The following is a 22,286-nucleotide window of genomic DNA, read 5'->3' on the forward strand; positions in this document are numbered from 1 at the left end:
CCTGGTACCAAAAAACAAACAAACCAACAAACAAAAAAGACACTGCTAAGAGAAGCTACAAACTGGGAGAAAATACTCATAACTCACAAATTCAAAAAAGGACTTGAATTTAAAATATGTAAAAATCACTCATAACTTAACAATAAGAAAACAAATAATGTATTTTAAAATGAGCAAGCTCAAGGTAACAGTGGGTATGATATGAGCAAATATACTCTATACATTCAGCCCTCCCCAAAATGTGAAACAGGGGGACAGCAGGGCGTGGGGGTGATGGGGTGAAAATGATCAAAATATGTTATATGCAGGTATTAACCTGCTAAAATGAAATCCATTAATTTAAAAAATAAGTAAGCTGGGAGCAATGGAATGGATTTATTTCAAAGTGATTGATGCAGTGCCTATGGTCCCAGCTACTTGGGAGGCTGAGGCAAGAGACCCACTTGAGCCCAGGAGTTTGAATCCAGCTTGGGCAACACAGTGAGACTGTCTTAAAAAATAAGCAAACAAAAAAGCAGAGGACTTGAATGGGCATTTCACTCAATAGATTATTCATATGGCAAATAAGCACATGAAAATGCCCTGTATTACTAGTCTTTAGGGAAATGGAAATTAAAATTACCATGAGATACTAGTGTGTGTATATATATATATAATATATATAATATATAATATATAATTATATATATATATATATGTATTAGAGTGATTTGGAGAAAACAAACCAACCTGGCAATATTAAGTATGAGTGAAGTTACAGAGCAATTAGGTTTTTCATACATGGCTGGTGGGAGTATAAAATGATACATCCTATAGGAAGTGCAGCTCAGCAGTTCCTTGCACAATTAAATATCCATTCACCACACAACCCAGACACCCCGCACCTAGGTGTTCACCCCAGAGAAATGAAAATTTACATTTACACAAAAAGCTGTATCCAGACATTCATAGCAGCTCTTCTCATGATTGCCACCAGTGTTGTTCAATGGGTGGCTGAATACACTGTGGTAACTGCTATGACAGATCAGTCTCAGCAACAAAAAGAAACCTTGAATACAATGAGTCTTAGTTGCATTACACTATGTAAAGGAGCTCTTGGGTCTGTGCACCTACTGTGACCAGATGCTACCACAGTGATGCAGAACAGACCCCCTGAGCCTGGGGTGGGTGCACTGACTCCAAAGGGCAGTAAGGTTTCATTTGTCTTTCTTGGAAGGGGATGGGACCACCCTGTATCTTGATTGTCTTAGAGGTGGTTGCTACATGTAGACTGGAGCTCTATGGTTGACATCATGGAAATATGCACAAAACATTCATTTTTTATTTGACAATGTTTAAAAATACAAATAAATAAATGAACCTCTGATGGTGGAATGTGGAAGCCTGAGACATCTAATCACGGGGAGAGAAGTCTACCCCAAGGCAGGGAGGCTGGGAGCCTGTACCTTACTGCCACCTGGTGCCTCTGTGGGGTGGTGGGAGCTGTGGGGTGGTTAAAGATTCATTCTTGTCTCCCCAGTGTGCCTGGTTCTCTTTTCAGGGGGATGTCCCTGGAGTGGGAAGAGTACTGAGAGGGTCCATTCTGGGGCCCCCATACTGTCTGCTTCCCCTCCTTCCCTATAGCCACCTGATCTCTGTCAGCCAGTCATAAAACGCCTCAAAGCCACTTGGATAGATGTGCTGACAGGGGACACAGTGGAAAGCCATGGAGGACAGCAGGGAAGAGAGGGACTGGCCATCCCCACAGAGTCACTGCTCCAGACCCCATAGAAAGCAACACATAGAGGCACCCACCACCACACACAACAACGCATGCACACTAGCATATGTACACACACAAATACATATACACCCATCATCACACATTCACACATGAGCACACAGTAACACACAGACACTCATATGCATTGACTCGTGCACACACACCATCATACACATACACAGCCATGCATTGACACAGACAACACAGACACAGAGCAACACATAGACACACACTCATATACACTGACATGTGCATGCACACAACTGTCACCTAACACAACAAAGTGATCGCATTCACAGGGAAACAGGAAGCCCAGACAACCCTGTGGGTTGTGTTCCAGGGCCGCGGGCCTTTGCCAGGGGAGGCCCCTTCTCAGTGTCCCTTGTGGGCCCACCTACACACCCTCTGAGACCAGAGATGGGCCAGTGGGTCCAATTTAATCTCCGAATACTTAGCGAGTCTCCAGCAGCCACAAAATCTCACTACAGAGCTCACACTGTCAAGCAGCCCTATCACGTGAGGTTCTCATGTGGCCAGTCCTATGCCCAGTGTGGATTCCCCGTCCTCAGTTCTCCCTGTTCCACAGCATCTAATGCTGAGAGCCAGGACTGCCCTGGACCTCAGCATCTTCTCTATTGGAATCACCAAGGCAACTGCTCAAACATGGATTTCTGAGACACAGGGACCAATTGAATCAGAATCCTGAGGGTGCAGCTGGCATCAGGGTTTTAAAAAGCCCCCCGGGTGATATGAGTGCAGCCAGGGTCTGCCCAGAGGCCTCCACACCATGGTGGGCCACTGCTCTCCTGAGCTCCTTCTATGGAGTGGACCTGTATTGAGGAAGACAAACAGCCAACCCCAATCCCACCCAACCTCCTCCATACAGCACTGATCAGTCTAATCCCAGAGCCTTTCAGGAAACCATAAGAGAAAATGCAAGGGCAGAGCAGGGCAGGGGCCTGTTCAAAGTGAGGCTCAGATGGCCTTTGCTTTGCAAAGGGGTGCTTATCTGAGCTGAGATCTGAAAGATGAGAAGAGGCCAGGTAAGCCAGAAGAGTTCCAACAGGAGCAGAGGCCTGAGAGAGCACAAAGCCTATAGGTCTCTGGGTGAAAAGGATACTTTCACCAGGACTTTGACGTGAGCATTTATGGACAATCTCCCCGCAACCCCAAAACACCCACAGCAACTTTATCAGGTAGAGAGAGCAAAATTTAATAGTAAGGAATTTGAGAAAGCCTGGATGTGGTCAGGCAGGGATTGGATCCATATTTCCTGGGAACAGAACTAGGCCAAGCTCACTCCTGACTCTACAGTAGCCCCAAACATATAACTGCCCTAACCTCACCTGTTTTCTGGTGACCTCAGGTGACAGCTGTTTGCCCCCTTATTTAAGGGTTGAGCAGCTAAGATGAGGCAATGGCAGAGCTGAGCTCCTGTCCACCTGCCCCCTCCACAGCCAGGGCTGGGGAGCCACTTGGGGCTGCATCTTCCTGTGATTCTGACATTGGGTTTGAAGATTTTGTTTTGTTTTGTAATCTACAGAATTGTTCTGCTGTGTGATCTTGAATAAATCACACCTCTGTACCTTAATTTTTTCCTCTGCAAAAGTTGATGATAACAGTCTTCGTCTCAAAGGGTGGCTGTGAGAATTAAGTGCCAGGACAATGCCCCAAAAGGATCCAGGCACACACCAGGCCCCAAGATTGTGCCAGTCCTGCTGTTGCTGGACGGCACAGCCAGGGTAGCTGATGGGGTTGTGCACAGGCTGGGCCCCTTACTGAGGGAAGCAGTTGCTGTCGGCCAAAAATAGTCTCATAGATGCTGGCTGTGAACTTGGCAATTCTAGTTCTACCTTCCTAAGATGCATTTTCAATCTGCATTTTAAAAATCAGTTTCTAATGGCTATAAGGTAAAGTGAATCTGATCAAACAGACCAATCCAAGTGGTTTTCCAACAAATATAAACAGCAGAGAAACTAAATAGCAAGCTGCCTGTATGTGGATGAAAGAAAACGAAGTCCCAATTCTAAGCGAGACCGCCAAGCCTCAAGATGTGGCTGCCTCAGAACCTTTCCAGTCACCTCTGCCTTTCGAATGCTTCGAACTGCTAAGAATGTTGCCTGGATGTTCAAGGTGTGGCGTTGGCAGAGTATTTTAGTGAGAAATGTAAATGTTGGAGGGCAGAGAAGTTCTCTAACCTCACCGGGCGGTTGGGCGCTTTCCAAGAGACCCAAAAAGGACCAAAGTGTCGGAAATCTTCCTGCTACCAGCGATTCTCAGGAGAAGCGCTCTCCCTCAGCTTTCTCGAAAACCGAAAACCGCTGGGTGACACCAGCCCAGGACCCCAGGGGGCGCCTGGCCCGCGACGCAGTGGAGATGACAGACGGGGACCCTGCGTCTTTCTTCTGAAACTGAACCCCAAGCTCCCAAGCCGAGTGTCCAAGTGGAACGCTCCAGCCTTGGCGTTGCCGCCCTGCTCTGGGACAGGGCAGAGGCGGCTTCGGGGACACTGACCTGGGAAGCCTGCGACTCCAGGCAGGCGAGGAGCAGCAGCAGGAGGAAGAGTGCTCGCGGAGAGCTGGGCACCATCTTGCCAATCGGAGCCTCGCCGCTTGCTTGAGAAGGGGAGAGAGCTCCGTGCACCCTCCTTGCCGCTCGGGTCCCCGCAGTTCAACGCCGGGCGCAGTGGCCCGCGGGGATCCGGCCAGGTGCGCGGCGCGCCCTACCCTGGACACCGGCTGCCACAAGTCCGCACCGCCAGCCCCAGACGGTCCCTGCGAGGCGGGAGGCGCCAGCCCCTTGGCCAAGTCCGACGGAGGAGGGGCTGCCCGGCCAGGAATGCGCCTGGGAGCACGCCCAAGCCTTGCGGCTCCCCCAGGAGGCCGGGCGAGACGCGGAGGACGAGCGCGGGCATCCTCTGGCCGATGCCGGACCAGGAGCCCACCCTGCGCTGGGCCACTCCTGACTGTCCTCATTTCTCAACCAGAGGGGCCGAGACTCAGTCACCCAGTGACAAGTTGCAGAGGGAAGGAAGATCCAAGCCTAGGGCTGCCCCACTGCAAAGCCTCCAGGAGGGCATGATCCTCCACAACACCCGGAGAGCTGGGCCAGTGTGGCCCAGATATGGGCTTTCTAAACTTGGCCTAAGTTTTCCATCCAAGGAGTCTGGCGGGTTGGAAAATAATGCCGCTGGGGTTTAAGAGCACACAGGACAGGGACCTAAAACTGACAGTTCTCCTCCTAACTTACAGTTCCTGTTCCCCACAGTGAAGAAAGAAGACGTACGTTTTAAAAGGAGGCCGGGGGCGGGGATTTAGCTCAGTGGTTCCACCGCCTGCCTCGCAAAAAAAAAAAAAAAAAAAAAAAAAGGAGGCCAGATCACAGACCCTAGCTCAGGTAGAGTTAGAACCTGGGAAGAACAGGTGGGCACAGTCAGAGGTCCCTTCACCCAAGGGTTCTGGGGACCGTGCACCTAAGACCTAAGCTCCTATAGAAGGTGCTCTGTGTCCTTACTGCAAAGTTTGCAGAAGATGAGCCACCAAGCCTGGTCAAGCCCCAGATCCATTTCTTGTTGTCCACATTTCACCTCACAGTGAGGGAGGAAGGGCTCCCTGAAAGCTACAGCCCTGTGTGAACAAGAGATGCTGTCCACTGGAACCCTAAAGGGAGGTCTCTTTTGGTCCACTGGTGCTGCCGTATAGGCTAGGTGGCTAATAAACATCAGAAATGCTGCTTCTCACAGTTTTGGAGGCTGACGGTTCAAGATGAAAGTGCTGGCAGATTTGGTGTCTGGTGCCTTTCCTGGTTCATAAATGGCAGCTTGCTGTATCCTCCCCAGGTGGAAGGGACAAGCTTTCTGCCCCATGCCTTCTTTTTAAGAACAAGACACTAATCCCATTCGTGAAGGTGGGACACTCCTGACCTAATCACCTCCCCAAGGCCCCACCTCCTAGTGCTCTCACCTTGAGGGATAGGTTTTAATATATGAATCTGGGGACAGCAGAAACTGTCAGACGACAGCCAGTCCCCCACAAAACACAAGCTGGCTACCAAAGCACTGGCTGCCCAGGAAATCCCACTGGGGGTCTCCTGCTCCTAGTCTGGGAAGCAGAACAGGCGCATGTGTTACGTCCACCCTGCCCTTGGTATGGAGCCAGGGCCTCATGCATGCTGGGCAAGCACCCGGGACCCACACACTCTGGCTTTGCATTCCTGGCTGAATTACTTGAAGAGAGACCTGGTCAGAACACTGCTACTCTCTGTCCAGGTGGAGAGGCTGGGACAGCTGTAGCCTAATCCAGGGCAGGCTTTGGAACCTGTGGTTTCAGAGTTTGCTGTCTATGCCAAGAGCCCGGCATCCCCCTCCCTGGCTGCACTCTCCCATGAGAATGAAAGGGTTCATTCTGGCCAGTGTGACTGTGTTTATTTTGTGTCTCATCCCACCTTGTGTTTATGTTATGAGCTCCTCTGGAAGGCCCAGCACTCTCTGCCAGTCTGGTTGTGTGCTGGGCACCAGAACTGGGAGGATGTAAGAAGACTTCTGTTTTCTCCTGCCTTTCTACAGAGTCCTTAGGCTGGAAGAGACTCCAGGTTTCACAAGGGAAGAAACTGAAGCCAGGCTGAGAGCTGCAAGCAGGCCCGGGCATGCAAATTAAGGTCTAAGGATGCACTGTGGGACAGGCCAGAGCTCTCCCCTTTCACTTCTAGGGAGACTGTGTGACTTCTATGGAATCCACAGTCATAGGACTTCAGGGACTTCATTTTTTTTTTTTTTGGTACCGGGGATCAAACTCAGGTCCTTGCACTTGCGCAGCAGGTGGCGAAACCACTGAGGTAAATCCCCGGCCCCTTCAGGGACTTTATTGACAAAAACAGATCTTTCTGGTTCCTTCCTTCTTCAAATGCTTCTACATTTCAACAGAGATTTTCATTGTTGTTGTTGTTGTTCATATTTGTTATTTTCATTTGTCACCCTTGCTGTCTGGGTACCTGCCCTTCCATGCTCTGGTATCTATTCTGAATTAACCTTCCCATTGTGACTGCCCCTTCTCTCTGTCCACAGCTGCCCTGGATCTGCAGTCTCCAACCAGATCCTCTGCAGCTGGAACCTGCCAAGGCTGACAACCCTTGAAAATAAGATGGGAATGCTACATTTCGGACTCCAAAAACTCACCTCGGACCTAATAAAATGAGTTTGTCAGCTATTTTATCCCTTCTGTTTCCTCTCTAGTTTTCAAGAGAACATCCTGGATCACTGGGGGGTTAATTTGGTCCGGGTCACATGTCTAAAAGAAATAGTTTCAAAGGTTTTGGGCAGGACCAATTGGCACCTCCTGGGATCATTGCTCTGAAACACTCATGTTCTTTGTTAAAGCAGGAATGAAAAACAAGACAAGACTACTGTAAAAAATTGTGTTTAAGGTCCGGGGATTTAGCTCAGTGGTTTTGCCATCTGCTGCAAGGACCCAAGTTTGATCCCCGGTACCAAAAAAAAAATTGTGTTTAAAACCAGACCAGAGGCCAGGTGCTTGTAATCCCAGAACTTGAGAAGCTGAGGCAGGAGGATTGGCACACATTAGAGGTCAACCTGGGCTACATAATGAGTTCAAGGCCAGCCTGAACTACACAGTGAGACCCTTGCTGTCAGTTTCCTCGCTTGTTGCTTTTCTCCTTTTATCTCCTTTACCTGGCATCTTTTTGGGTCCCTTAATGCCACCAGTCCCCACAAAGCACTTATAAAGGAAAATGTTACCCTGACCAGGGTAACAGCAGAAAGGGCAGAGTAAGAAGGGTGGAGGTTATTTAACAGGAGAGCAGTGACTTTGCCCAGTTCATTTATTACACAAATGTTTGTCGAGCACCAAATCTAGGAGAGGCCTCGACCAGGCACTACATTTTGCTTCCATGTTTTATCTGGAGCTTTCACCAACAAACTGTGCAGGGCTGCACCGAACATCGAGGAGTTTGTCTCCTTAGTATTATGTCCAGACAGCCAGAAGAAACTGCTCTCCTGCAAGAAAACCATTTCTAATTTTGTAGATAAAAGCCTGTAGAAACAGATTTCCTTGTACCATGATTAAAGACCACACATCAGTTAATATCTGCCACAGGAGGAGACTTTGGGAACCTACACGTGCCACTACACACTGAAGTCCAAATACCAGGGGCAGGGTGGTCAGTGCAGTCAAGACCACACAGCCCATAGCCTGGGTGGTGGTGCATACCTGCAGTTCCAGTACTCTGGGAGACTGACGCAGGAAGATCACGAGTGTTAGCACAGTCTGGGCAACTTAGTGAGACCCTGTCTCAAATTAAAAAAAAAAAAGAAAAAAGAAAACAAGCACACAACCCTTCCCTACAGCCAATGTGGCCTTGCAACTCTCCTATTCTTTGAAGGCCCTAGTTTATAATGGGAATAAAATATCAGAATTATTATGAGATTTCAAAGTAATAAAGTGCCTAAAGATGCTTGGCATAAGTAGGTGCTCAGTTAAAGGGACACTATTTAGTGTACTCTGATGGTCCTCCATGCAGGGATAGTGTAAACGGGAAGCCAGCATTTCTTGAGCAGCTACCAAAGGCCAATCTTTCTGCTAAGCACAGCACACGTGTTCTCACTTAGTCTGATAACCCACTGGTAGGGCCCTGTCTTAGTTACTTTTCTCGATGCTGAGACAAAACACCCAACACACAAAGTTAAAGGAGGGAAGGTTTATTTAGCTCACAGTTTGTTGACGTTTCACTCCATAGTTGGCTGGCTCCAACGCAGAAGGGCAACAGTTCATGGCGGACCAAAGGCAGTAAGGCAACAAGAGAACTTAACAGTGTCTTTCTGCCCCTTTTATCTTATCGAAAGGGCACTCACACATCCTTAATCCTAGCACCTTGAGCCTAGCACTGCACAGTGAATCGATTCCATCATCACACCTCATTCGCATGAGGCTTTAGAGACCTCTAAACACAAGCCATAACAGGTCTCATTCTTATTCCTATTGTGTAGACTGGAAAACTGACATTTAGAGTGCTTCAGTAAGTTACCCATTGTCAGACTGCACTTCTGAATAAATGGTAAACAGAAGGGACTCTGGATAGAGGTGGAAGTGAACACTATGTGCTAATTTTACAACTTTCCTGTAAGTCTGAATTAATCTCTAAGTAAATGTATGTGCATAATTTGATATTTTTGTCTGAGTAATGGTAAATTATTTTTGAGAAATTTTCCCATTTTATCTAATTTGTCAAACTTATTGCCATAAAAGTATTATTTTGTCTTTTTTAATGTCTGCAGTCTGTAGAGATAGCTCCTAATTTATTCCTGATATCATTGTGCTCTATTTCTTTTTATTTATGTGCTCTACTTTTTTACTTTCTATTTTATGCTGAATTTATTCCTGTGCCATGCATTTTTGTTTCCTCAGGGTTATCTGTTTCTCCTCTGTAACCCTCTGTTCTGATTTAAGAGCTGTTTGTTCTTTGTTTTTTTGAGATGGAGTCTTGCTATGTAGTTCAAGCTGGCCTTGAACTTGTGGGGATCCTCCTGTCCCAGCCTCCTGGGTGCTGGGATAACAGGGATACACCACTATGCCTGGTTTATTTGTTCCTTTTTAAAAAGATCATCTCAAGGGTTAGGGACAGCTTATGTATGGGTTAATCTGCCCACATGCTCTAAGTGCAGTGGTGCAGCTAGGGCGTTGGTTCAGTGACCAGGGAATGTACCTCTAAACTCTTAAGCTCAGCACTTCTTGCTGCAATTTGATACGTGTGCAATAAAACTTCAGCACACTTTCAACAGCAGGCCGTGTGTGCTGTTGCACTACTTGGCCCAGGCACATTGACCAGCTCCATTGTTGCAACACTGGAATGATATACATTGCTTCTTTAAGGTGACATCTTTCAGATATTTGGTGGCTTTTGAAAAATTCACACCCTTGATGGCCTGGGCAATTCTTAAAGTGAATCAAAAGATTTGAACCTCTTGATTTGCATGATTTTGTGGGGTTTTCTGGGTCAAGTGTGGTGAGCTATTTTCACAGATCCCTGAGGCCACTTAGAAGAGCTCTTTTCTTCATTATACCTATTTATAATTTTATCTCTTCAAAGAGCCAATTGTTGCTGCTAGTTTTCGCTATTTCGAAAACTATTTCGATAGTTTTCGCTATTTTTGTTTACACTGTCTTTGTTTCTGATCATATCTTTACGTGCTTCAGTGGTACCTGGAATTTGTTTGAATTAGGTTTGGTAGGACACATGAAGATAATTACCATGAAGGCAGCAGTCTATCACACTCCAGTCACCTAGAAACAGGAGCCAGGGCAGTCCCACGGGGCCATAGGGGAGGGGTTGAAGTGACAGGTAGAGAGGATATGTGGGCAAGAGCCTATGCTGAGATGAATCAAGCAAGGTCAGCAAGCTACCAAAGATTAAGATCAGATAACTGGAATAGTTTTGTTGGGGTCTGGGCTCTAGCAGTGGTCCCTAGTTGTCTGGTTCCTGTGGTGGTTTCACCAGGGGGAGAGGGACATGGATAAAGGGAAGCAGGAGCCTCATAAAGGTTATGGGTAGGAGTATGGACTCAGGATCGGCCAGTCTGTCAATGGTGTGACAAGCAAACGCACACTCTCTTGGAGTTAGCTAACTGAGTCCCTTGAAAGTCTGTATAAATTTTAGAATCAGTTTCTAACAAAAAGTCATATGCAAGTCTGACAGGAATTGTGCTGACTCTGTAAAGCAGTTTGGGGAAATGTTATCCTCTCCCAACACCCCCAGTACAGGGGATTGAAACTAGGAAGTGTCAAGTTATACCCCAGCTCCTTTTACTATTTTTTTTTTTTTTTTTGGTACCGGGGATCGAACTCGGGTCTGTGCTTTCGGGGCAGCCGGCAGAACCACTGAGCTAAATCCCCTTTACTTTCTTAAAATGAGGCCAGGTCTTTATAAAATGTTCAGACTGGGCTCAAACTTGTGGTCCTTTTGCCTCAGCTTCTTGTGTAGCTAGGATTAGAGGTGTGCATCACCAAGCCTGGGTTTTGTGTGTATGTGTGTGTTAACTAGGGACTGAACTTTGACTTTGTGGATGTTAGAAAAACACTCACTGAGCTATATTCCCAGCTAATTATCTTAATACTGTAATGTATTGTCATCTATAAACATGGGATTTAAAAAATTCATTTATATCTTATTTCAATAATGGTTTGTAGTTTTCACTGTACAAGTTTTGCACTTTGTTAGATTCATTCCTGAGTATTTTACTCTTTTTGATGCCACTGTAAATGGATGTTACTTTCTTTTTGAATGTACTGCAAATGTGCAGAAATGATTTTTGTACATCTTGATTTTGTATCCTGTGCCCTTGATGAATTCATTTTTAATAGCTTTGAGTGGATTCCTTAGTTTTCTATATATAAGATCATGTAATATACAAAGATACTTTGATTTCTCCATTCTAACTTCATTAACTTTTATTTCTTTATTTTATCTGATTGTGCATACTAGAAGCTCCAGTACAAAGTTGAATAGATGTGGTAAGAGTGGGCATCCTTGCTGTTCCTGATTAAAGAGCTTCTTAGTCCCTTCAGGCTGCTGTAACCAAAAACCTTGTACTAGCTAATACAGGCAACAGAAATTTACTTGGCACAGTTCTGAAGGATGGGGAGTCCAAGATCAAGGCGGCAGCAGACCCTGTGTTGGATGAGGGCTCAGTCTCTGCCTCAGGGTGGCACTTTCTTGCTGTGCCCACATGGTAGAAGAGGTGAGCAAGCTGCCCAAGGCCTCTTTCACAAGTATATTCTTTCCACAAGAACTCCATCCCCAAGGCCTCATCTCTTAATACCACTACATTGGGGATTAGATTTCAACATATGAATTGGGAGAGACAAATATTCAGACAATACCAGCAGGAAAGCTTCCAGTCTCATCATTGAGCAGTGTTAACTATAGGGTTCTTTATAGATTATTTTTTAATTATATTAAGGAAATCTTATCCTATTATTGGTTTATTGAGTATATAATGAAAGGACTTCAATTTTGGTAAATGTTTTTTTCTCTATTTACCGTGATCATCATTGCATCTTTGGGTTTTTGTCCAATTTATGTGCTGTTTACAGATTTTCAGATGTTAAGCCACTTTTGCACTCCTGGGACAAATCCTGCCTGGTCTTGGTGTATAAATCTCTATTATGTTGCTGGATTTGGTTTGGTAGTGTACTGTTGAGGATGTTTCCTCACTCATGAAAAATACTGGTCTATAGTTTTCTTGTACTGTTTTTGGTGAGTTTTGACATCAGTGTTTAACTGGCCTTATAAAGTGAGTTGGGAAATGTTACACCTCTCTTTTAGGAAAACATTTAAGAATATTAATCTTTCTTTAAATGTTTGGTAGAGTTCAGTGGTGAAAGCAGTAAGGCTTGGAGTTTATTAAGTTTTAAAATTACTAGCTGAATTTCATCACATGGATCTATAAACATTATTTGTTCTTGATTCAGTTATAGAAGTTTGTGTCTTCCTAGCAATCTTTCCATTTCATCCAAGTTGTTAAGGTGTTATTTATCATATTCTAATACTCCCTTCCTTTTTTTCTATTCATTTTCTATGTCTTATATTTTTTGTCCATTACTATTTTCTCCTGTGTTCAGCAAGATTTAATAGTTTACCATTTTTACTCCACTGCATTGGAGCGTGTATCAGGTCCTCTTCTGCCTCCTGTCCAATCCCCCAAGGTGTGAAACTCAGTCCCTCGAGGTCATACTTGGGCCACATGGCAAGAAAAAAAAGGAGAAAAACCCACTGAGCTCATGCTCTGGCTGTGCTGCAGGAGTACATGGTCCACACCAGAGCTGCAGTGCCTGCCATGGGTACAGGCCTTTGGGGATGCAGAAGTGAACAGCAGGCACAGTGCAGAAGTAGCAGGGAACCAAGCAAGCCAATGCCTACCACTGAGGCCTTCATCCTTTCATTATGTGTTCAATAACAGCTAGTTTCTTAAGTATTGTATAGAAAACTGACTTGATAAATAACGTGACTTCTATCTGCATGTTGCTTAGTCTAGGTGGAGAGGAAAATGACACTGGAACAACTAAAAATTCCATCAATGTAAAAAAGTTTTGTTTCTAAGTCCAATAGCTGATCTTTTGCTCAGGAACATTTTGATTGTTTTTGCTCCTGTGCATGGACCAAACTTTGTTTGTGCCATGATTTTTTGGAGAAAAATGGACAATTTAAGTAACACTGCAATTCAGAAAAATCATTTTTTTCCTCCTTGTTCCCATTCTTGGGACACAGTACCTGACAACTTAAAGAGGTTTAATTTGGCTGATGATTTCAGAGGATTCAGTCCATGGCTGACTGCCTCCAAGGCAGGAATATCATAGAGGAAGACCACCCCACCAGGGTCTCCCCAGGGTTTATTTTAGTTGCTACTTGTTATAGTTTAGTGACTTCTCTTAATTCTGTAAAGTCTGTTTTTTGCAATATGTGGTCACTGGATTCTCTACTCAATTATCCAGCACTCAGTCAATTATTGGACAGAGATTTCTTCAACCCTTGGAAGCAGTCAATCTCCCAGTCTTTGCTAATGTGCTTTCCTGATAGGACACACCTCCAACACACATCCAGGCAGTTTACAACTCTGCTTTAGCCTCCACTTCCTGCTTGTCCTCTTTGCTGAACATGCAGAGTTGTATTCATGCATATACCCTTTAAGAGTCCCAGAAATACTTTGGAGTTCTTCAGTGTCCCTGTGGTCATCTTTGAAGGTTTTTGGTCAGCCCACTGTTTGCTTTTATTGTGATTTATTGTCTCAGGCACATTTAAAACATGCACCTGTGACTTTTAAAATTCTTTTATCAAGCATCCTATAGAAAGAGGCTTTACACCGGAAAGCTCAGGTCAAATAAAGACAAGCCTTTCTACTGGTTCTTCTAAGAAACCACCATACAAGTCAAATACAGATTAAGCATTTCTAATCACAAAATCTGAAAACCCAAATGTCCCTAGATCTGAAATTTTTTGAGTGGCAATGTGACACGATGAATGGAAAACTCCACACTCGACTTCATGTGACAGGTTGCTGTAAAAATGTAGGAGCACTAAAAGATTATACAAATTGTTTTCAGGCTATAAGGTATATACGCGACATTAATGAATTCTGTGTTCAGACTTGGGTTCTGTCCCATTATGTATATGCAAACGTTCTAACATCTGAAAAATCCCAAATGTGAAACACTTCTGGTTCCAAGCATTTTGGAAAATGGATACTCAACTATAGATGACAATTCTTTGGGAATGAAGCTTTGAAAAATCTCTAACTCCATTCTGCTCTTTCAGTACTAGGGAGCCAGGACAGGTTAATACCATAATGTTTGTTCTTCTAAGATTCAGCCACAAGACTGGCTAAATTCCAAAGTTCTGAGAAAGTTGATTCTGATGTTTACTGTTTTATTCATTAGGTTTTTGGAAAATGCGGAACTTCAGAGGTCCTTATTCTGCCATTTTCTCTGAAGTCACCCCCACATTTCTTGTTATTAGGTAGGTAATTTACTTGGTTGGAATCATCTCCAAACTTTGCCTCATGTGGGTGTTAGCAGGATTCTCAGTTCCACTCCAGCCTGAGGATTTGGAATCTGCCCCATACTCACAGAGTTCAGGGGGAGCCAGCGACTTGGGGAATTCATACATAGAATCTGGTGGTTACCTTCAGCTGTTTTAGTCTATTTTGGGCTGCTGTAACTAAAATATCACAGACTGGGACCCTTAAACAACATACATTTATTGGCCACACTTCTGGAGGCTGAGAAGTTGAAGGCATTGGCAGGTTTAGATTCTGCTGAGGACTGCTTTATAATTATAGGCAGCTGTTTTCTTGCTATGTTCTCATATGGCAAAGTTAAGTGAAGGAACGGACCAGGGATTTAGCTCAGTGGTTCCGGTGCCTGCCTGGCAAGTGGCAGGTGCCGAGTTCAACCCCCAGTACTCCCCTCCCCTCAAATAAATAAGTGAAGGAGCTTGGTGGGGGGAGGAGTGTCTCTTTTATAAGGGCACTAATTTCACGTACCAGGGCTCTACCTTTTTTATCTTATCACCTTCCAAAGGCACAACATCATAATACCATCACTTGGGAGTAGAGATTTCAAAATAGGAATTTTGGGGGATGGTTAGTATTCAGTCCATAGCACTCTTCTTTAGGAATTCCCGTTTTATTTTTCAGCCATTGTGCTTCTTCTGATCTCTCTTCTCTAATTCTTCAAGTTAGAAAATAGCAAGTTTCATGTCTGCATTTAATCTCCCCACTTGACACACATAAAGGCCATAGCAGTGGGAAATTCAACCAATGCAGTTTTCTTCATCCAACCATTGAGTTCCCTCCAGATTCCCTGCATTTTGTCTTCCTCCAACATCTTCAGGTAGTTGTTAATCTAATTTTGCCCAGAGCTGTCATCTGTGGGAAGGGTTAGTCCAACAGAAGGTACTTCTCCACTTTAAAGAACTTGCAATCTGCAACTGGATTTTGTAAGAATAAATTAATTACTTCAAGAGCAAGCTTATAGCTAGTGAAAAGGCCAACTTGTTCACTGTCCTTTTTGTTTTTGAAACAGGGTTCTGCTAGTGTTGAACTCATTATGTAGCCCAGGATGGCCTCCAACTCATAGCAACCCACCTGTTTCAGCCTCCCAAGTGCTGGGATTACCGACATGGGCCACCATACCCGGCTCACTCTTTTTATATAATTACCTAGAATAATTATTTGGCCAGATATACATCAATGACCAAATCTCTTTTAAAAAAGGAAGATTATGGAACTGCATATTTTATTTTCAGTATTTTCAATAGTGCTGAAACAAAAGACACTGCTGCTAACTCTGCATTCTATGATAGTCCAAGGAAACCTCTATTCATCAAATAAAGAACCAGAGACCCAGAACTTTATGTAGTGACAAGAATTTGGAGGCTAATAGGAGAGGCAACAGTCATGTGAAAAAATGTAATGAAGGGTAACAAAAGCAAACAAAGTATATCTCCAAGTCTCATATGCAGCCCAACCCTCTCATGGAAAGTTTTAAAACTATTTTTCTTTTTTCTTTATGCGGTGCTGGGGATTGCACCTAGAGACTTGCACAAGCTAGGCAAGTGATCTACCACTGAGTAACACCCTAGTCCTTAAATTTTTAGCTTAATCTTTGAAGTTATAATATTTAATTTTTGTTTTTGGGGGGTACCGGGGATCAAACTCAGGACCTTGTGCTTTCAAGGCAGGCAGCAGAACCACTGAGCTAAATCCTCAGCCCTATTTAATGTTTTTAAAGTTTTTTTTAATCCTCAAATTTTTCTAAAGGCATTGGCTAAGTAAAGTACATTTATACAATTTTTAAAGGCAAGAATTGGGGACAAAATGTTGTGATCAGAGCTCTTCAGAGACATTACTTTGACACCACCTACTAGATGACTTCTGAACATTTTTATGCACATACATTTTCAATGCAGATTCTTATTCTCCAAAACAAAATTTTAAAAGTATTTTCAGGGCCGGGGATTTAGCTCAGTGGTTCCACTCCCTACCTCGCAAGCGCAAGGACCCAGGTTCGATCCCCAGTACCAAAAGCAAACAAACAAAAACAAACAAACAAAAAAAGTATTTTCAAAATTAATGACATCTGAATTCAAAATCAGGCCAACCTGTATTACTTGGAATTTGGCTGTATATCCACAATCACTTTAAGGAGAACATCTCCAGAGTAACTTCCTTTTAACAGGAGGAAATCAATTTTGCATGTTTGAATTTTATATGAAGTTTGTCTCAGCTGCGTCTCAGTTGCACCTGACAATTGCTGCTGTATCTTCCATGTCCTCTTTTATGAAAGTCTATGCACTCGGGCCGGGGATTTGGCTCAGTGGTTTTGCCGCCTGCTGCGCAAGCGCAAGGACCTGAGTTTGATCCCCAGTACCCCCCCAAAAAAAGAAAGTCTATGCACCAGACCCTTCAGATACATTATCAGAACACTATAACAAGCAAACATTAGTCTGTTCTGTGAAATTTCCCTTCTCCCCAGAACTTCAAGGTTGATTTTAGGACTATGATAAAAATCCTATTACTTTGCCTGAAGGGCACCTCTGACTCTCAGGTTTTGGGGAAAATAATAGCACCTACTTCACTGGTTACTGTGTAAATACAATGGTAACAAATTCTGGGCTCTACAAGAACCTCAACACTCCCTAAATTGTCATCAGTTATTCCAACAGTCCTTGCTTTTCCTCTGGGACTATCCGCCCCTAACATACACACCCACAACTCCAGGCTGGGAGAATATCCATAAGGAAATGTCCCCATGTTCCACGTACTTATGACCAGATGGATTTCACTAGTGTAAGTTTACCTTAGAAAATTAGGAAAACATAGAAAAGTGGAAGAGATATTTTTAAGTTTCCCACAGTCTACTGCCCCTGAACAATCTGGCAGAGGCATTGCTCCTATGGACTCCTTTCACAGAGTGAGACTGGGAGGTATGTGGTCGGTCACCACCAACACTTCTCAGCCTCCCTGTGGTCTGATGTGGCCATATGACTAAATTTTGCCAAAGGTCTATATTCACATTTGCCACTTCCAGGTCCAACCCCCAAAACATTTCAGGCTGTTCTTTCTAGTTTTCTAACAATGACAAGTCTACAAGATGGAAATAAACCATGGGATCTATGTGGAGGAGGGTCATTCTACCCTAGGCATGTTACATAGTGAAGAGACAATACCTTTTGGTCTTAAGGTAATCAGATTGGAACTAAGGTGTGACCACATCATGGCAGAACCTCAACAACACTAACCATGAGTGCCACTGGATACACTGCCATAATGCTTTCTCTATTTTGTTTTCATATAGATACATGCCCTTGCATCCTCTTTCTTACACGTATTTTTCTATTATTATAAATTCTCCATGATGATGTAATGGCTGCATAATATCCCAGAAGATTGTTAAACTGTAATTCATTATTCTATTCTTGACAGTTTGCCCCTAATTTTTCTGGTAATGTTGTAATAAACATTTTTGTACAGAAAACTTATTTTGTATTTTGATTCAGCTTTTAAAACATGGGCTGGGGATGTAGCTCAGTGGCCTGCCTGGGAAGTGCAAGGTCCTGAGTTTGACCCCTGGTACCGCAAAGAAATAAATAAAACATCACCAAAAATGACATTATTCAAAAATGATATTATAAACACACTGTTGAACTTCCTTTCACAAAGACTGAGTCAATTATATTAATGAGTATGCTCATTTCATCAGACTTTGATAGCAAAGGGTTTTACAAACCTATGTAATAGTATAAATTTAGGTTAACTTCATATTTTAAAATTTCCCCTACTAATATTTGTTAACTACTTCTGTTCAATTAGCTATACCTCCTCTTTGAAGAATTTCACATTCTCCCATCTACTGGAGCATGTATTTCCTATAGATTTTCATAATCTAACATTAATAGATTCATCAAGAATAATCCAAGATTTCACAAAGCATTTTATTAAAAGTAAAACAAATATTAAGGCACAAAAATACATCAATTTAAAAAAAATCCTTCACTCAAAGAAACTTCTTCTAAATTATAGAATAATTTAACCTTTTCAAATTAAAAAAAATAACTTTTTAAGCCACTAACTTTCTCTCCAAATAAATGTTTTCCTAGTTTTAACATATTTTCTTAATATAGTACTGAGTTCCTATGTTATAACATATACTTCTTTAAAATTCTACTTTTGTCACTTATATACATTTGGTATGTTCACACCTTTAACCATGTTAAACTTATTTTTTATAAAGATAAGGCCTGGTATTTTGTATTGCTTCCTGCATGATGTTGACCATATAAAGATACAAGTACCAGAACTAGATACATAGACCTAGCATAACAACATCGCTCCATCTCAATAATGTAGAGCCAGTGAGACAGACCCAAACCTCTTTCTAAAAGAAAGTATAAAGATCAACATTATATATACATTTTTAATACTTTCAGTATTGACATTATAGAAGTGCAAACATATGTATTGTAATACAGAAGGGAAAGTTGGTATTCTATAGTATATAAAAGATAAATTATTTTCTTTACAGGAAAAGTATGAGAATATCTTAACATCTCTGAGGCTTAAAATATTCACCTATTTATCCTTGATTCTGCAATAAACTCACTATGCTTCAAAGAAAATATTTACTCATCTAAACCAAATCATAAAAATTCTTTCCTAAGCAAATTTCACACAATACATAATTCTAATACGGGCTGCATAACAAGAACTCTTAACCATTTTGCCTAAAAACACATGAAACTGGACCTGTATCCTCAGACCCCTTCATTAATACGGAGACCCATCCCAGTAAGCCAATGTGAGCACCTGGAAGACCGAGATCATGGGTCTGGAAACCCCATGCAGAGGCGGGTAGGGGGAGGATCTAAGCAGTGGCCAGTGGGAGCTCTCCCGTGCCCTGGAGGTGGCGTGTGGCAATGGTGTTAGGGCAGCCTCCTGTTTCCCTGTGGGGCTGAGAAAGGCCCAGAGGAATCCTCAGCTCAGGTCAGCACACATCAGCAGGTGACACAAAAGCAAGGCACGCACATCGCCTTCTAAAAACATTTCTGAGGTGATTAGGACCTTGCTTTCTTTGCAAAGAGAAGGGTGGTGTTTCGGCCAGCAGCTGTGCTACACAGGTAACATCATTTATCTTCTCAGTGGCTGAAAGAAGTGGGGTTTTTTTGTTGTTTTTTTGGCAGGGATCAAACTTGGGTCCTTACGCTTCTGAGGCAGGCAGCAGAACCACTGAGCTAAATCCCCAGCCCTAAGAAGTGTTTTTATAAACACTGTAGAGGTTATATCAGAGGCCATTTCCCTTATCATCACACTTGCAGGCAACTCCCATCCCCACCCTACTAAATCTGCAGCACCTCTGGCCAAAAGCCCAGGGTTCCACACTGTGAAACTCAACTAAAATTGTGTGGTAAGCTGGGGCTCAATGTGCTCAAAGTCCAGGGGCAGGGGCCAGACAAAGATGTCAGTGGTGGGCCAGGGATTTAGCTTAGTGGTTCTGCTGCTTGCCTCGCAAGCACAAGGACCCAAGTTCAATCCCCAGTACCTCCCCCCACAAATAAAATAAAAATAAAAAATAAGATGTCAGTGGGCACTCTGGTCTGAAACCGGGTTAAAGGCAGAAAATGCCCAAACCAGCACAGACATACAGTTGGGCAAGAGTGGGTGGTAGCCCATGACTGAGGCAGGAGCTGAAGTCAATGGAACCCACACTGTTAAACGAGACATTCTTTCCCCATGAAGGACGTCCCAAAGAAATGGCATTTTGAGAACCATGCCTTTCTCTTGAACATCTGCCAACACTCTTCACTTGCCAAATCCTCACTATTGAAAACACATTTGTAAATATCTTTCAAGAGACATTACTACTAGAAATAAATCTTTACTAACTTCTCTGAAATGCATAAATAAGTAATTTTAAAAGTAGGCTTAAGAAAGAAAAAATTAGTTTGGTGGATACACAGTGTAAAAATTATGTTTTACGTGTTTGTATAGCTTATAATTTTTATGTTTTCTCAACAAAAATTCTTCAAAGTCCTTCTTAATTCACAAAGTTAGCATTTCCTCAGAGAAAAGACAGAGAAGATCCTACCTTTCATTACTGTTCAAAATGTCCACTAGCCCTGTGTCTTTGGTCATGAAAGCAGCAAAACATTCACATTTTCATTATACTACATTCAACTGCCTTTCAAGTTTAGAACAGTCTATATTTTTAAAAAAGATACTAAAACAAAAAATTTAAATCATACATTACAAAATAAGGTGTAAAACATAGTTGAAAGTTACTCAATTAATTACAAATTAACTGTGATGTACTGCACAGTTAAATATATGTTTTTATTACAAAACAGAAAATACCAAGATGATGTAAATGACAGTTCAGGTTTCCCCAAGGCTCACCAGGAGTGCAGGTCCCACCTGGCTGAGTGGGAATACTTGGGGGTGCCACATGGACAGGTGTGCACCACCAGCCCCGGCAGACACAGCAGCACATGCCCCCATGGCCCAAGGGTGGGGACAGTGGCAGAGCAGATCTCTGGAAGTGACCCTCAAGACTTCTCTCCTTGTGCACTTGTATCCCCTGAGCTTAGAGAAGACTTCACTCCATGATCCCATGTGCATAACAGTATTTACAGACAAGGGCATTGTGCAGACTACCAACAAAAGGCAAATGAAACATATAAATAAGCCTAGGTTCAAAGTTAAGTCACTTCAGTATAAAAGTAAAAGGAAATTATCTTTCCATCTGGTATCTATAAATCCAAAAGATGGAGACACTGATATACTCCACTTCAGAAGAATTACACCATCATCTATCTTAAAGCTGAGTGGAAAGTATAGCAGGCCTGTTTATATAATTTTTTTTAAAAACCTGGAATTGTCCTATTTTCCAGAGAAAAGAGACAGAACCCAAACACACAGGCTTGCCATCGCCAACTAACAGGCATCTGTGCACACATCTCTATGGTAATACAACTTTTCTCAGATTATTTCCAAATCCAGGCAATTCAATGGAGATTAAAATGACATTTAAAAGTCAGCTTTAAGGATGTCACAGAACCTTCTTACCACCCAAATTCTTCATTTTAATACATGTATTTCCAAGACAACATAGTAAGAACTTACTATGCTAAATCAACACAAAGCTTTCTGAGGCCTGAGGAAAGACAGTCCTTTACCATTAACCTGATTTCATTTACACAGGATCCAATCACATTATCTTTTCTGAAGAGAACATTTTTTCAGCCATTTCAGATCTGGTCATAATTTCCTACAAGAAAAAAAATAAAAAGAATAAAGATGCGTGAAAATGTTGACACTTTCGGAACCCTAAGATTCTCCAGTGTGGGGAGAGATGGAGCCAGAATGGCTCACTTAGGTCTAGACATCCAAGAATTCATCTCGCTTAATTAATGTATGTTTGAAATTATAAATCAATTATCAGGTAAATAATTTAAATGCTCCTTTAAAAGTAATTTTATGGCACAGCTTTTTGTAGTAATATATCCTCAAGTTTAATGCTGAATAGCAAGGCTGTCTCAAACATTCCTATCCTGCTACAGTCAAATCAACACAATGATGCAAACTCATTTCCCTCACTTTCCTAGAGTACAGCTCCAGCTGCCTCAGGCTCTACCACACTGACTCTCTGGCCTCTAGCACTTTCTCTGCACTCTTCCTTTGTGTGAGCAAAGATTCCATGTACCTGACCAGCCTTTAATTCTTAACACTTCACACTTCTTCCTGCCTTGGGCTACCCTTCAATGTTCAGTTGACTCAAAATTTTTTTAACTTTCCTAAATCTACATCTTCTGTTCAAATTTCCTGCTTAATCTATGAAAATGAGACAAACTTAACAACCCCAGCAAATATGTACAAGTATCAGATACTAAACTGCCACCTTAAAATATCCTAAACTCTTACCTATATCCAAAAATCTTAGAAAGCCACTAAAAGTTTCATAAA

The 22,286-nt window shown here is 42.8% G+C and overlaps 2 protein-coding genes across 2 annotated transcripts in view; both read right to left on the minus strand.

Moving 5' to 3' along the window:
* Positions 1–4,698, minus strand: part of Fbln7 (fibulin 7) — a 33,083-nt gene extending 28,385 nt beyond the window's left edge. The window contains exon 1 of the mRNA XM_004844308.3: positions 4,277–4,698. Within this exon, the coding sequence (XP_004844365.2) occupies positions 4,277–4,351 (75 nt within the window). The 5' untranslated portion in view covers positions 4,352–4,698. The remainder of the gene's footprint in view (positions 1–4,276) is intronic.
* A 13,545-nt stretch (positions 4,699–18,243) lies between these two features.
* Tmem87b (transmembrane protein 87B) overlaps positions 18,244–22,286 on the minus strand; it is a 60,301-nt gene continuing 56,258 nt past the window's right edge. Inside the window, exon 19 of the mRNA XM_087202587.1 lies at positions 18,244–21,591. Within this exon, the coding sequence (XP_087058713.1) occupies positions 21,532–21,591 (60 nt within the window). The 3' untranslated portion in view covers positions 18,244–21,531. The remainder of the gene's footprint in view (positions 21,592–22,286) is intronic.

Source organism: Heterocephalus glaber, unplaced genomic scaffold (genome assembly GCF_053883595.1).
Source record: "Heterocephalus glaber isolate CG9 unplaced genomic scaffold, H.glaber_assembly_v1.0 deba00000470, whole genome shotgun sequence".
Lineage (NCBI taxonomy): Eukaryota > Metazoa > Chordata > Mammalia > Rodentia > Bathyergidae > Heterocephalus > Heterocephalus glaber.